The sequence below is a fragment of the Nomascus leucogenys genome, chromosome 13 (genome assembly GCF_006542625.1).
Source record: "Nomascus leucogenys isolate Asia chromosome 13, Asia_NLE_v1, whole genome shotgun sequence".
Taxonomy (NCBI): Eukaryota; Metazoa; Chordata; class Mammalia; order Primates; family Hylobatidae; genus Nomascus; species Nomascus leucogenys.
The window spans coordinates 81,325,660-81,341,773 of record NC_044393.1 but is presented as its reverse complement, the minus strand read 5'-3'; the positions used below and the strand labels follow the sequence as shown (position 1 = coordinate 81,341,773).

At 46.2% G+C, this 16,114-nt stretch overlaps 1 protein-coding gene across 3 annotated transcripts in view; it reads left to right on the top strand.

Moving 5' to 3' along the window:
- PLXNA4 (plexin A4) overlaps positions 1-16,114 on the top strand; it is a 457,885-nt gene that overhangs the window by 185,608 nt on the left and 256,163 nt on the right. The window contains exon 4 of one of the 3 annotated variants that reach the window (XM_003261349.3): positions 8,071-10,204. The exons of the other annotated variants lie outside the window; for them this stretch is intronic. Coding sequence (XP_003261397.1) covers positions 8,071-8,178 — 108 coding nt within the window. The 3' untranslated portion in view covers positions 8,179-10,204. Of the gene's footprint in view, positions 1-8,070; positions 10,205-16,114 lie in introns of those variants that run through there. 3 annotated transcript variants of the gene reach the window in all.

Here is a 16,114-nt window from a genome sequence, read left to right as displayed (position 1 = left end):
CAGTTTTCTTTTCTTTTAAAGCAGTATTTGCTCTTCTGACAGCTAGAATCACAGACTCAGACAACAGGGACACCTAGGGTCAGAGAGGTGAAGTGACTTGCCCAAAGTCATACAGCCTATTCGTGGCAGAGCTGGAACTAGAACTCTCTTAATCTAGTGTTTGTTCCACTTATCACTCATGATCACATTCTCTGGTCCCTTCACCTGCTCCCCTCATTAGCTAGGGAGGAGGGACCCTCTTAGGGACTGGCATCTGCTGGTGCCATCTGCACCAAATCAGCTTGGGTGTCTCGAGGGGGTAGGATAGGGCAGCCCTACTGGCTGGGCACTGCTTCAGAGGAAACTCGGCCCCATCCTGGCCCAGGGGCTGAATGCAAGAGCAAGTTTTGCATGAGCACAAACTGTTCCCTTCCCCCTCTCCCATGTGTCCTGGGTCTTGGCCAGGGCTTGGAGAAAAAAAAGAAATCTGGATGGCTGCTAGCCAGGCAGACTCCCAGGTTGTCAGAGGATTGGGGAAGGTCAGGCAGAGATGCCAGTTAACATGGAAAAAAAAAAAGGGCGGGGTGCAAATTAGTGGTCTGCGTCTCAACACCACTGTGCCTGGAATCTCTAATAAGTCTTGTCATAAGTTGGCAGAAGAGCCTAGATTGTTACACAGCCCCACTTCTGAGTCAAGCCTGGGCTCTGCTGCCATGCTCTGAAGATGGCTTAGTGTCCTGGTGCCACCCCACTCTGCCAGTTTCATCCAGGCTGAACTTCAAGCCTCCAAATGTCCAGTTTCTCTCTTACACGGAGTCAGGGACATCTTCTGTGGATTCCCACCATCCTCTCCACTTCCCTTGCCATGTCTACTTACTCTTCTGCCTCTCCTCCTCGCCTAGGAGTTTCTAGAGAGCCAGGACTATGTCTTGCTGCACTCTGTATTCTCAGTGCTTAGCACGGTGTTGTGTAGTGTTATGCTTACTAAATATATCTCAGATGAATGAATGAATGAATGAATGAATGTTTAGCTAACAAAATTAGGACTTGAGTGATGAGCTTGTTGGGAGGAAGGGTGCTCCCATGATAATCAGCCATGCCCAAATCCAGGTTCATATGTGGGGCTGTTTTCTCTTGACTCCTTAGTTTGACACCCAGGTTAAAGCCAATACACCCTCTCTGGATCATGGGTTCTTGAGGGTAAAACCCATTCACTGCCTTAGATGTTGGGCTGACAATCAGATGAGAGACATAGTCTGGCAGGGGAGTGGGATTTATCACCCACTGTAGGAGCCTAGAATGGGGAGTGGGAGAGTCTTCTTTGGTGGGTGGGGCTGGGGTCAGTGGTGGTGGTGGGGGTGTTAGGGGTCAATGTTGTTGATAGAGAAGGTAAGCATGAGCTAGGCCTTGGAGGATAAGTGAACATTTCCAATGAAAAGGATGAGGAACAGCATGAGAAAATTCGGAGGAGGAAACTGACAACTGGTATAGGGAACTGTAATAGTTTTATTTGGCTGGGGCATGGGGTAGGGTGGGATGGGGTAGGGCGTGGCTGCAGAGGAAGCTGTGAAGCGCCTTCATGCCAACCGGAGGAGATCCTCTGCTGCGGGGTCTGAGCGCTCAGATGGACACAGGGAGGTGGCATCTCCTAGGGCTGCTGGGTTTTGTGAATGATCATGCCTGTTTTGTCTCCTGGCCAGCTTGGGGCTCAGCAGGACTCCAGTGTCTGTGTCCACTCCCTGGTTTGAGATGCCTGGACCTGCACAATGACCAGGATGGCTGTGGCTCACAGGATTGCTGTAGCCTCCAGCAGCGGCCCCTCCTCCCCAGGACAGCCTAGGCGAGGCTGAAGCCTGGCTGTTGCCACAGTAACTGTCAAGCAAGGCACACGGCAATGCGCGACGCTCAGCTCTGCAACGCATCTCGCTGCAGAAGAGCACTGAGGCTAGACAGCGACTAACAGAGCCTCTGGGGCACCCGGCTACCTGCCTGGAGCATCACCTGCCAGGGATGAGCCTCCTGCCAGCTTGAAGTACCATGACTGTGAGCCCAGGAGACCTGGGAAACTCAGGGAGTGGCAGCCCTGGAAAGGTTGTGAGGAGAGATTGGGAGAAACAATGTCCGCACTTTTCAGAGTGAGTCTGAAAGACAGGCTAGGGCCTCCTGATAGCAGGTGCACATTTACAGACCACATGAAGGCTAGTTAGCTTTGTTGCCTCCCTGATGCCCTTCCATTCCTCCATTTCTTCATATATACACTTGTTAATATAATAAATATTTATCAAGGGCCCATCATGCCCTTGGCACATGGATGCTGCCCTCCAGGAACTTATGTTCTAGGAGGACAGAAATATCAATGAGTAATTCCCACACACACTAATGTGTGCTTCTTCCAGGAATCTTTTTTTTTTTTTTTTTTTTGAGACCAAGTTTCACTCTTGTTGCCCAGGCTGGAGTGCAATGGTGTGATCTCAGCTCACTGCAACCTCTGCCTCCCAGGGTCGAGTGATTCTCCTGCCTCAGCCACCTGAGTAGCTTGGATTATAGGCACCTGCCACCATGCCTGGCTAATGTTTCATATTTTTAGTAGAGATGGGGTTTCACCATGCTGGCTAGGCTGGTCTTAAACTCTTGACTTCAGGTGATCCACCCGCCTCAGCCTCCCAAAGTGCTGGGATTACCAGCGTGAGCCACTGGGCCCAGCCATTCCAGGAATCTTTTGTTCATGCCCCAGAGCCTTGTGCTCTCCAAAGACTGTGGAGTCTGCCTCAGTGGCCTCCCTGGCCTCTGACTACTGGATGAGCTGGACAGTGAGGACCCTGGCAGGAGACTGGTGGGGTGGAAAGGATAGAGGTTGGAGATTAATTCACACTAGTTCCCTATCTTTAGCACTGCCCCCCCCACCCCACTGTCCACCCCTGCTGGGTAGCCTGGGGTTGGCTGCATCCTTTACCTAAGATCGCTTCTCAAAGTGATCTGCCCTACGTGATTCTCCTTTCAGCTTCCAATAACCATCCCCATTCCTTGCTCCCTCAGGCTAAAGGGTTGTGAGGGTGCTTTACATTTGCTAACCCCAGGATCCTGCACTATCCCTTGAGGTTGCCCATTAGTTCACATGGGTGAACCAGAGAAGTAATTAGAACATATCAGCACAAGCTGTCCCCAGTAACAGAAGACAAATGCAGGGAGGTTCTACTTCTTCAACATGCTTTGCCAGTCACTATGGGGGAGATCAAGTAACGGAAGGGAAGTGGATTCCCTAGCCCCAATTCTCCTGCCCTGAGCCTGATGCTGGGCATTGCATTTCCCATGTCACCTACTTGATGCCACCTTGCAGCGTGGCCACACACACACACATGCACACACGTGCACATGCCTGCTCCTGCCAGCTGCTGGTACTCTTCCATCTTCCTGGCTGGGCACAGAATCTCCTTTCTACTAATGCTAACTGGCATGAGGGGAAGCAGAAACTAGATTCCATCATCCCTTTGCTTTACTCAAAAGGAAAAGGATGGGGTAAAATGGAAACTCCCTAAGACTGTGATGGTGTGGTACAGGGAGAAATAACTAGAGTTTGCCCTCGGTGTTCCTTCCCGTCCACTGCCTTCTCTGCTTACCGGCTTTTAAGTCACCAGCAAAGAATTTCCTGTCTTGTTACAGACATCATTTTTCAACATTAAAAGCACAAAAGGAGAAAGGAAAAGCCTTAGCCCAGCTCGTGCCCAACCAATGTGAGGAAGTACAAGCTTCTTGGGACTTTCAAGGAGTGCAAGTGCCTGCTGAAAGGCAGGGTGTGGCTGTGCATGTCTCAGGAAACAAGAAGGAGGGTGGTTGGTGGGCAGAAGGGGGCTGGGACTCATGGGGCAGAGAAGCGGGGGCCATGATGTGGCACACCCTGGGGCTTGCTTTGCCAGAGAGAGAAGTTAATGATCGCTGTGTTTTCAGTGGAGGTCTTTTCTTTTTCATTGTTATTTTTTATTTATTATACTCTAAGTTCTGGGGTATATATTGTCAGGACGTTGGCACGGGCAAAGACTTCATGACTAAAACACCAAAAGCAATGGCAATAAATGCCAAAATAGACAAATAGGATCTGATTAAACTAAAGAGCTTCTGCACAGCAAAAGAAACTATCATCAGAGTGAACAGGAACATACAGAATGGGAGAAAATATTTGCAATCTATCCATCTGACAAAGGGCTAATATCCAGAATCTACAAAGAACTTATACAGATTTACAAGAAAAAAAAAACAACCCAATCAAAAAGTGGGCAAAGGATATGAACAGATACTTCTCAAAAGAAGACATTTATGCAACCAACAAACATGAAAAAAAGCTCATCATCACTGGTCATCAGTGGGGCCCTTTTCTTTTGAGAATGTTGTCTCTTCCAGCCAGAGCTCTGTGAAGGACACGCCTCTGCTCTGAGCTGCCAGTCATGGCTTGTGGGATTCAGGTTCATCTCATGTGTTATGGGACTTGACAGAAAGAAGCCCTGCTTTGAGGAATAGAATAATGAAGCCTAATGCTTCCTAGAATCTTGCAGAATTGGAAGGGAGGGCTGGCATGAGCCCCAGGCTTGAGCTGATCCCACCCTGAATTCTACAACCCAAAGGTTGAGACAGTTTCTGTCTTATCTACCCTTGAAGCCAATGTAGTCCCAACTTGAGGCCCCAAAGCCTCTTAGGACCCCTGGGAGAAGTAATTAGGTGAAACTCTTCATACGTACTTTTTCTTCAAAGAGTTGAACAGCTGGAACCCCTTAGTTGGATTGGTAAAAATACATGGTCAGGACACAGAAAAGACATTAATAAAGAGACCTTTTTTTTCTGAGCCAAAATTGTTAGGGTAGACTATTACGATACAATAATGAGTACAAAATTATTACTGTGGTGGAATATCTGGTGACTGGGACTAATATGAATGATTGACTTACGAATCATACATTTTATTGTGTTAATCTCAGGCAGGGACACAATCTGGCTGGGTGACTTTGGGCGAGACACTTAACAATGGGTGTCCTCAGTTTCCAGGGTCTCCTCAGCTCTGTGTATTGGTGATTTTGGGCACAAGGGGAGAGAACTCTTATGGAAGTCAGATTGAAGTGACGGTCACAGTGCAGGTGAGACAGGAATAGGGAGGACAGGTGTAGGGGAGTGCTCTGAAAAGGGAACCAGGGAATGACTGTACCCCACCTGCACCCTGAGATAGAAGTCGCTTATGAATCTGTACATATTCCTTGTGATTTCCTTTCAGCTGGACTGAGGGGGCTGTGACTTCTCTCCTCACTTGTGTGCAGGTTGAATGTTTTAATTAAGATCTGGGCTGCTGGTCGGTGGGAATTGATTGAAGCAGGTCTGCAGTCCCAGACAGAAGCAGAGAAACGCCGCAGGAAGGAGGTGCAGAAAGAGACCCCGGGGAGCTTCCAGCCTCTCTGGCTCTATGCTGGAGACAGAGCAGGGTTCAGAGAGCCCTTAATGGCCAAGCAGATTAGGAACATGGTTCCGGCTGAGGGCATAGAGCCCTGGTGAATAATAATCAAACTTGCAGCCAGTCAACCAGCTAAGCAGACAAGATCTAAATAAACATCCTGCTGTCTCTGCGTGGGCCGGCCACGATCTCCATTACAGAATCAAGTTGTCTCCTCCAGCACCCTGACCTTGGGCTCTCTGCTTCATCCTGGTGCAATGCCCATTTCCCAATATTGGATTAATAAATGTCTCTCACCCTTTGTGCTCACTCTCCTGGGCTCCCTTTGGATCTGGCAAGTGAGTGCCGTCATTCTCTGGTGGCTTCTGAACCATAGAGTTACCTGGCAACAGATGGGCTATTCCGTTTTCTCAGCTTTTCTTCTTCATTCTTGCCAGTTACTTAACTCCCATAAAATATTTCAGCCTGCAGACCCCGCCAATTTTTACACCCACCTCTGCTCTCCAACTTAGTTAAGGCACTTCAGTGTTGAGTATCTCCTTTACTCAAAGACATTGTGAAGGTTGGATGGAAAGAAAACATTTATAATCTATTAGCTCAGAAGCTTGGTCTGTTCTAGCACATCTCAAACTTTCACATGCACACAAATTGCCTGGGAATTTTATGCAAAGGCAGATTCTTATTCAATAGGTTTGAGGTGGAGCCTGAGATTCTGCATTTCTTGCAAGTTCACAGCTAATGACGATGATCTTGGTCCTTGTACCACACACTGAGTGGCAAGGATCTAGATCAGTGCAATTCAGAATATACTCTGTGAACAAGTTGTTAGTGGTCTATGCTGAGATAGGTACAGACAGTGAGAGTGAGTATTTAGAAATTTATACAGCAACTTGATATTGATGCAACATCCCAGCGCATAGTCAATGCATTTGTATTTTGCAGCTTTAAGTTTCACTCTTCTAGTAATTTGTTCTTCTAGTATTTGACAAAAGTTTCCATCTACAGTAGATGGGAAATTTTACAGAATGGCCCTTCAAAACAGTTTGAGAAGCCCTGGCCTATATGACATGTGATGTGCTTTGCAGTCCCCGAGATTCTCTGATGCTCTGCAGCTTGTGCACAAAAGTGTCCTGTCTTTGGGGGCAACCCTGGGGAACATGATCCCTGCTGAGGCTCTCGAGCTGGGTCCCTGGAATATCTTCATCCTACCTGTTTTCCAAGCTCAATGTTTTCTTTTCACGGCAGAATGCTGGGTATTTCAGACGAGGGTTTAACGTACCGGGGGATATGCCAGGAAAGGCCGACTAACGAGAGAGGCAGCCAGAAAGCCTCTGAGCATGCGGCCCCAGAGGTGTCCACCCCAAGCCTGGGCAGCCTGCTCCCTTCCCCCCTAAGCAGAATTTTACTCGAATATAGTACCACCTGCCCCACTTCTGAGAAAGAAAAAGTCGGGCTGCAAAACAAGCCAGTGAGAAGGCTTCCTGCCTTGCGTGCCCACAGGGGAGGGCTGGGTGTTAATGAACCCAAGTGCAGTCATAACAGGAATGAGACCAGCTGGAGCCCGCCCGTGTTTGACCAGCGGTCATTTGGCAGGATCCAGACTGCTGGGGGAGTGGTCAGAGACGCAAACATAGCCCGGTGTTCTCCCTGCAGAGGCTGTCTTTGTTGTTCTTGGACCACTGTGGGCCAGGACTGGTGGGGATGACCCTGGGGACGCAGGGCTGGCAGAATTCCTTTCAAACTCACTCTTTTTCTTCCATTTCCCACCTCTGATGCTTGTTTCAATGCTGGGCAGCTCACGGGGCCCCTCTATCAATGGACTGATTGGTTTTATATTCCCCCCTTTTGAGCTGGAGGTAATCCCTCAAAGATCGCTGCTCTATGGAACATCATGCCATCTTTACTAAATGCTAATTAAGTTTAAAAATCACAGAGAAAAGGGGCTGATATTGAATAACCATGTGTTGAATAATCTTCTTACATCCTTTGGAAATTAGCCACTTCAGTGTTCAAAAACGATGTGATTCCAGCTAAGTTCAGATTTAATTGAGTGGATAGATTTTAATTTGTGCTTATGATTTATTGAATGACCCTAAGCTGCTTTATCTTTTAATTTGTGCAAATTATTAGTGAGGGGCAAGGTTGGCCACAGGAGGACTTGTCACTGAGAATGTGTGTGTGTGTGTGTGTGCATGCGTGTGTGCGTGCACATGTGTGTGTGTGCGCGTGCATGCATGCTCACCTTTGGATAAAAAGTGATACTTGGTAAAGTGGGGCTTTGAGGTTGTTCTTTCAGGGATATAGGCGAGGCATCCTGTCCTGATCATTCTCTTGCTGTCTAAGACACGTGCCACCATTCAGCTTGCTGAGTCGGGTGCCTGAGGCGGGGTGTAACATCCATGGCCAGGGAACAAAAGTAAAGTTGTTTGGTTGACCCAGGATTTGGACTCTAACTGTGGCCTCATTAGTTCTGCTCCATAGACATTGAGGCTCTTAATACATTTTGTAATACATATTTACTGTATTTCAGTGTATATTTACTGTATTACAGAACTGTAATACATATTTACTGTAAACAGAAAGGAGAAGGAGAATAACGAGGCTTATGGGCACATCTTGTGCACCATGGTCCAAGTCTGCTAAGGTTTCATCTTGTCCAGATGCCTGGTACCAGCCTCTGCCCTACCCTTGAGCTACAGATGGGACCCCGATCCCACAGAGCAACAGTGACTCTGGAACTCCTGTTCTCCAGCTGTTCATCAAACTGAGAAAAACTTCAGAGCTGTGTAGGCTTATTTAGTGTGTTGTCAGCCTTGTATACTGGAAAATGGAAACAGATGAGACACATCTACCTCCCTGTGACCCCAGCCATATATCATAGCTCACGTCCTGCCACCCCAAGTCCTTAGGTAAAAAAGACTTTGGAGAATGTGTCTCTGCTTAGCTTGGCTAGGTAGTTGGTCTATTTTCTCTGCCCCAAGCATCCCATGGGTACTTTTAAACAATGGAGTGTAGGCATGTTTGACTGTTGCGGTGTTATCACTTGTAAATGTCAGTGAAACTAACTGATTCTCCCATCGGAATATAGTTATCTCTCGGACGTGATATATGATAGGATAACCTCATACTCATCTGTCCACTTCTGCAGCCAAGTCACCTGGCCTGTGTGTGTGTGTGTGTGTGTGTGTGTGTGTATGCTCATCTGTGTTTAAAGGTGTGTGTGTGCATACACAGGGCAGAGAGGATGGAGCCCACCTTACTGCAGCATCATGTAATTAACTCAGCGCTCAGAACCATCCCAGCCTCTGCGGGAAAGAGAAAAGGAAGCCAGCAGTGCCTGCTGAGCTGATTATATGTGCAAAAGCTCTGTTGGCATCTGGTTCAGGAGAGCACCCAAAAAAAGTTAATTGGTGTTGTCCAGTCTCCTTTCCTTAAGACTATGGTTACAGCCAAGCATGAGCAGTGTCTCCTGCATGGCCACTATCCAGCACAATTCCATAATTCCCCCATAAAGCTGGTGGGGAGGAGGAGGTGAGTGGCGAAGGAAGTGGGAACAGTTGGTGTCACGTGCTCCCATCATTTCTACTAGCTTACTGGGAAATAAAGTGTAGTCAAGAGTGTATGAAGGCAAGACGTAAAATTAGAGACTGGTGCTAATCTGGTTACTTGAAAACAAATGAAAGTGCTGTAGATTTGTTCTGTTGCTAAGAACCACCACACTAAACCTCGTGTAGTTCCTGGAGGATGCACAACAGTGTAATTCTCTTTAGGGTGTGCCACAGGTTCCTGGCCTGTGGGAGGGAATGAATCAGGAGGGGTCTTGAGAACCTTCATCTGTGTGCTTGCTCTGGAAGTGAGTCCCAAAGCTGGAGATTTAGTGAGAGCAGGCATCCCCTCTCTGTCTCACTGTCCATATTCTGGAGGCAGAGATTTGTAACAGGCCATGTGCACCTGCATAGGGATGGGTAAAGCAGGGACTCTGAAAGAGTCGAAAAGCATTATAAACAGTTGTTCAGAAATGAGTCCCAGGAGTTCCACATGAAACTGGCTCTGTGTGCATTGAAGCGTGGCTGTTGGGAATTCTAACTGGTCCAACACTCCTGCAAAACAACGTGTAAATATTTAGGAAGAAACTTGAAAATAGTCAAATCCTTTGAACTAGTGACAATTTTTTAAAGAATCAATTTTAATTTGTTCCAAGGGTAATAATCACCAAGATACACATTTCAGCATTTATTTAGTCTATCAAAAATTGGAATTGATATATACACTCATTTATAGGAGAATGGTTAGGTAGATTTGGTATATTTATGTAGTCAATGAAAACTTAGTTTATAAAGGCCAATCTTGTGACTGATTCTTGTGTGATAACATTCAGTGAAAAAGCATGAGACAATTAGAAAGCATGATACAATGAATAAAATAAAAACTGGAAAGAGAACCACCAAAATGCTAATAGTAGTTGTGCTTGGAAAATGGGACGAGGTGTGGTTTATTTATTGTTTTCTATTTATTTACATTTTTTCTTAATTTTCTTTAATGAGCATTTATTACTTTTACATTGGAAAACATAAATTAAAAAAAATAGAATCCCAGGGAATGCTTTAGGTAGCATTTAAGTCTGAGGGTGAAGATGCTTTGAAATATCCATGTCCAATCCCGGTGTGTGCAGCCAGCCAGCTAATTAACTCAGCAGTGAGGGGGTCTTTTTTCAAGTGGGTTGTATGGTTTGCTTGGTGGCTTGGCCATCTCACAACACGTGCCATGAGTGGGCTTCAGAGAGAGGGAGCATGGATGGAGGGATCAATATGAGCCTTTCCCCACTGCTGGGATAAACCTGACTGCCAACAGGAATGTATTAAGGGTTTCTTACAAAGGATGCACCCTGCTTTGAACTAAAGATGATACAGAAGAAGTACAAAAGAAAATTGTTGCCCATAAGAACTTGTATTCCTATTTAAGGATATGATACTAAGACGTAGACACGCAAAAAAGTTCATGAACATAATATATAACTATATTTGTGTATGCATACACTTGTGTGTGTTTATATATGTGTATATAAATATATACATGCACACCCACACATATATATGCACTCACATATGCATACTGCAAATACTCTCTCAAATATATTGGTAGCTCAGACAATATATAATTGTGCAATGCAAAATAAGCACTTGTTATACTGTGTTAGTAGCATCGTCTTTGAATACAAAGGACAGCATATCATTGCTGATCATTTTGATAGTGGTAACAATTATTGCAGACCATGCCAGTGCCAATACTCTCTGTTATTAATGAGCTGATGATGTAGCGATCTCCATTTGCAAAATGCCACACATGACAATGTAAAAATCTTGATCTTTTCACTAAAATTGGCTGTGCATGCTTAGGGTGAAAGACTGGTGGAGGTTTGAGGTCCCTGCCACAGGGACCTCATATTTGGTTTCCACTTGAATCCCTCCCAGTGAGCTTGAACAGCCATCCTCATTTTACCAAGGAAGAAATTGAGACTCAAGTAGGCTGCATGAGAGCCTGAAGCCAGCAGCAGCAGGGGCTGTGATTCTTGTGTCTACACTGCACCCCTCAGCTGGTCAAATATTATCCAAGCAGGCAAGGCAAACAACCATGAAGGGCTCATGCTGGAGCCTGGAATCCGTCTTTCTGACTCCTGCAATTGGCTGTGCTCTTAACCCTCTTCCCGCTTCCTCTTCTCTGGGCTTCAGAGAAAGAAGGAGACCTCCTCAGCCTGTGTGCTTTGTCCAAGAGGACAAATGCAGGTGACCTATTAGAAAGCACATCTAGTGGTCTACCCTATACCCAGCCCAGAAAAGTCTCCCAGCTTTCTTTTCTCCCCTCTCCCTTGTATTTTATCATGCCCTGTGGCTTCTTCTGTGTTTTTTTCCCTCCTCCTCTCTCTCAAAGCAAGCAAACAGGAGTGTGAATAATTGATTGAGAGAAACTGGAATGACTAACAGTTCTGGTGGGAATCGTCTCTCACGTCAGGAAGCCTGCGGGGGTGCACAGATGACGACCAGACGCCTCTGGCTCCTGCCCTAGAGGGATTGTGGGCTGCAGGGGATGCCCACCAGGCCCTGTGGCACCGGGCTGTGTCTGGACCCTGCTCAGGGCTCCTGGTGCTCTCATTAAAGCCTCAGCCCTGGGCAAATGGTGCAGTATCTTGGAAAGTCCTCTGTTCCAATCTAATTTGAATCACACCAGATATCTGCTCCGCATTCATCCCAAATGTGTGAGTGTATGTGAAGTAGAACATGGGCTAGGGGTGTAAATTCTTTGCCTTATTAATATCCATGCCAGATGTTTCCAGACCGTGTTCCTTGCAACTGGAATGTCGCTTGAAATTTAAATAGATGTTTTTAAATAAAAGATTATCTGGTCAAATTTGAGAAATACTACACAGCCTCCTCTTGGAGATTCACTACACACTTAAGTTTATTAAAATACCTGAGAAGTCCAGTAGATTCTTCAGTTGCATTTGTTTTCTTCAAACTTATTTGGCCATTTGACATTTTGAATCACTTCTTTTTTATCTTATATCTTGTAGGACACTATCTCAAGTGTACAATTTAGGAAAATATTGTTCTATGCAACTCTGCTCCCTACCTCATATCTAGAAGGGACAAGATCAGACTGGAGATGTGAGTTTGAGTCCTGTCTCTGCCTCATGCCAGCTGTGAGATCTTGCAGGAATCTCTGAGCCTCAGTTTCCCCATCTATAACAAGGATACAACCAAACCAACCAGTCCTCAATTTGCGAGTGCTACCTATTGCCAGTAACAGTGCCCAGCAGAGTGCTTAGAATCTTGGAGATGCCCCATAATCTTGTATTTAAACTGATTGTAGTCCATGGTAGATAAAGTTACCTTGTAGCTAAGCAGGACAGATTCAGATCCGTTTCAGAAATGTGAGTCTCTAGCTCAGGAGATTTCCACAACTGTCCTTAGTAACCTGATCTTATTCTCATGTTTAACCTTGGCAGTGGGAAGTTCTTCCTGGTATCTTGCCTAATTTACTGGAGTTGGCATTAATGCCATTTCCCCCTAAGGCATGGCTCTTGGACCAGTATCACCTGAGAATTTGATAGACATAGACCCAGAGTTACTGAGGCAGGTGCTCTGAGTTGGGGACCAGCAATCGGTGCTTTAGCAAGTTCTTTGGGTGATAGGGTTTGGAAACTACTGCTCTAAAGCATCATCTGTTTTGACTTTGCCAAGCACAATCTGAACTCAGTCCCCTGAGGCCCTGCTCCTGATACTTTAAATCTGTCCTGTCTCTTTTTCTGCCTCTCCGTGGAGGACTGCTGTCTGTTTTCTGGGTTCCTGGAATGTTGGCAAGTTTCTTTAAATCAGGATTATGAAATTCTTTGAGAATGGCAATCATCCATACTTTAGGAACACACTAGGAGATAAAGGGCTACATTATATTATCTTCTCCCTCGGTGCCTTGGTCCTTCTGTCTGGGCAGGTTCTCTGATTCCACCCATCTGTTTCCACAGCCATGTCAGGGACCAGGCAGGGTGAGCCAAGAGGGCCACAGTATTGCAGTGGAGGAAAAACAGTCTCCCTGGGGGAGAAGTGTTGCATAAATATGCCTCCTTGTTATCACCACCAGGGCCTGGCGCTGCCCTTTGCACATGATCACAATGCTGCAAATTCCACAGGCTGCTCTCTACAGGGATTTGAGCAATGAATAACAACTGTTGGGAGGGTTAGTTCTTTGGTATTTTGATTCATTAAAAAAGTTATCTGTAGTTCCCGGAAGCCCCAAGGGGAGGGGCTGCTTCTACTCCTGGAATCCCATATGGGGCCAGTTTCAGCATCTCGAGCAATTCTCAAGCCATAAATAAGCCAACACCGTTATAAAATGTGGTGAGCCCTGCCTCTGTTATATTAAGCCACTGTTATATTATGAGGTACAGGGGCGGTGAGGGGTGACGGTGGTGGCAAGTCCAAGAACATATGAAGCCCAAGAACATACCTTTGACTAGTAAAGGCCAGACAAGAATTAAATAACTGGTCCCTACTGCAAAAACCTTGAAATCTAGAGACAGTGTGTACACCAAAAAGGGTAATAGTTTGGATGTTATCTTTCATTGTTTTTGAAATTTGCAGAGTGAGTATGAAGAGCTATAGTGTGAGATTCTGGAATCCTGGGTTTTAAGATTGGCTCTTCCCTGGTGGTTTGCAACCTTGAACGAGATTATTTCTTCATTCATTCTTTTACTTTTTCCTTCAACATTTGACTGATGTTGATGATGCTCTTGCCACTATGCTGGTTGCTCAGAGTACATTATATATCAAAGAGTAGAAGCACAGCCCTGTTCTTAAGTAGCCCACAGTCTGAGGAGGGAGGTATTTGTAAATAGATCACAATACAGAGAGCAAAGTCTTCCATGGAGGTATGCAAGGTCCATGGGGATCTGTAAGACAGAGCCTCAGATGCTTTGGAGAAAGGAATGCTTCTCAGACAAGGCTTTGACATACTGCCTCCATTTCTTTCCCTCCTCCAGGGGTTTTGTAAAAGCCAGGTCATATCAACCTAGTCCTGGTTCTCCCTTGCATGGTAGGCTCCCACATGAGGAGGGACATGAGACACTGCCTGGTGTAATCACCCTTTGGATGCTAATGTACCCACTCTCATAGTATACACCCACCCTTGCCCACACACAACAACCCAGCCATTTGTCCTGCCTCCACTTGAATATCTCCGATCATGGGGAATTTTGTACCCAATGTTATGGCATCTGTTATAAATATAAGATCTGGCCGAGTGTGGTTGCCCATGCCTGTAATCCCAGCACTTTGGGAGGCTGAGGTGGGCAGATCACCTGAAGTCAGGAGTTCGAGACCAGCCTGGCCAACATGGTGAAACCCCGTCTCCACAAAAAATACAAAAGTTAGCTGGGTGTGGTGGTGTGCACCTATAATCCCAGCTACTCAGGAGGCTGAGGCAGGAGAATGCTTGAGCCCGGGAGGCGGAGGTTGTAGTGAGCCAAGATTGTGCCATTGCATTCCAGCCTGGGCAACAAAGAGTGAGACTCCATTTCAAAAAAAAAAAGATCTAATGCCCATTTCAGAATTGTCTTGGCTGTCACTGGTTTAAAGTAGACTAAATCTCAACTAGCAGAACCTCCTGATACCATTGAGTGAAATTTCAAATCTTAGCAGCTCAAAGAATATCAGAGGTGGGAGGGACTTTTCAATAATCATTATCATTCTCATTCTCTTTCTTTGAACCTCATTTTGCACAGGAGAGATCGCAGACCCAGGTGAAATGACAGGAGGAAGTTAATCATCTGCCATGGCTGCTATCCATGAAACTGCTTGGAATGTCTGGTAGTTTTTATGGAATAAGGAGCTCATAAGAACACCTCAGGGATGGGCACAGTCCTCAGAACTATGACATGCTAGGGGAGAGGGGACAACCCAGGACACAGCCTGCTTTAGGCATTTCTAATCTCTAGGGATTGTTGCCTAGTAGAGAACTTTGGCATCAAACAATGACTCAAGAAATAATCACCCAGGACATACCATGTGCCAGCCATGTGCCAGGGGTGGTGAGAAGCTGGAGCTCTGAGTTAAATATTCCTACTCTTTTCTCTAAAGCACGTCTTAAGTTTTCAATGGGAGGAATCACTATTTCCATGACTTGAGAACACTAGACCTCTGGCCCACAGAGCAACAATCACCTCTGCACCATGAAACACCAAGCTGCCACAGCTAGTGCTCCCTTCCAGGTACCATCATGACTCTTGAGAATAACAGGTGTTTCTCACAGAAACAAGATAATTGGGGAATAGCATAGATGTTTCACCAGGAGCGTGTGATGGTCGGGTGGGGTGGGTGATGGAACCTCTAGGGCACTCTTCCTACCCTCACTCCCAATATTTGGGGGAACAGTGCTATGTCAGCAGAAGTTAGAGGATTGCTCCTGAAAGCTCCATCCATTGCCTCTCCCATACCACAGTTTCAGCTCGTGGCCTCCAGTAGGACGTGGGTGTGTGTTTCCGTTCTTTTCTCTTGTGCCAGGCTGTGCTGTGAGAAACAGCACTCTCCCCTGCCATCCATCCTGGCTCTTTTCTCTCCTCAGCCCCAGGTCTCTGCATTTCAGTCGTTACCCCCGGCCATACCTTCCTGCTCACAGATATCTTCTGGAGAGCAAAGTGATTTGCAAGTAGGCAGCAGAACCTATCTACTGAGTTGGTGCTGGTGGCCACAGAGGCCACAAGGAAATCAAATGGTCTCTCCAAGCAGCAAGGTGGGGAGGGGGCTCCTGTGGACCCATGAGGGATGTCATAGAAGGGGAGGCTGTGGTACCCCATCTTCTGTGCTGCCGAATCAGATGTGTGGGTACCACAGAGATGGGAGACGATGTCACATCTTGCACCTCAGTTTTCCTGCCTGCACAGGGCAACAGGGGAGTTGATCCTTCCAGCTCTCTCTCTTTTGTTTTCTTTTCCTTTTGAGTTTGTAGAAGACCGTGTCTGGAAAAGCTCTGGGCTTATCAGGGAAACACATTCTGTACAGGCCATTCTAGGGGAGGCTATAAAAAGGAGGCAAAGGTCATTTGGCTTGGAAAAATGATCTTTAGGATTGAAATCATTTAAAGTAATTTTTTCTAGGAAAAGGAGAGAACTTATTTATTTGGGAATCTGGGTTTTTTCCAACTGGGTCCCAGTAA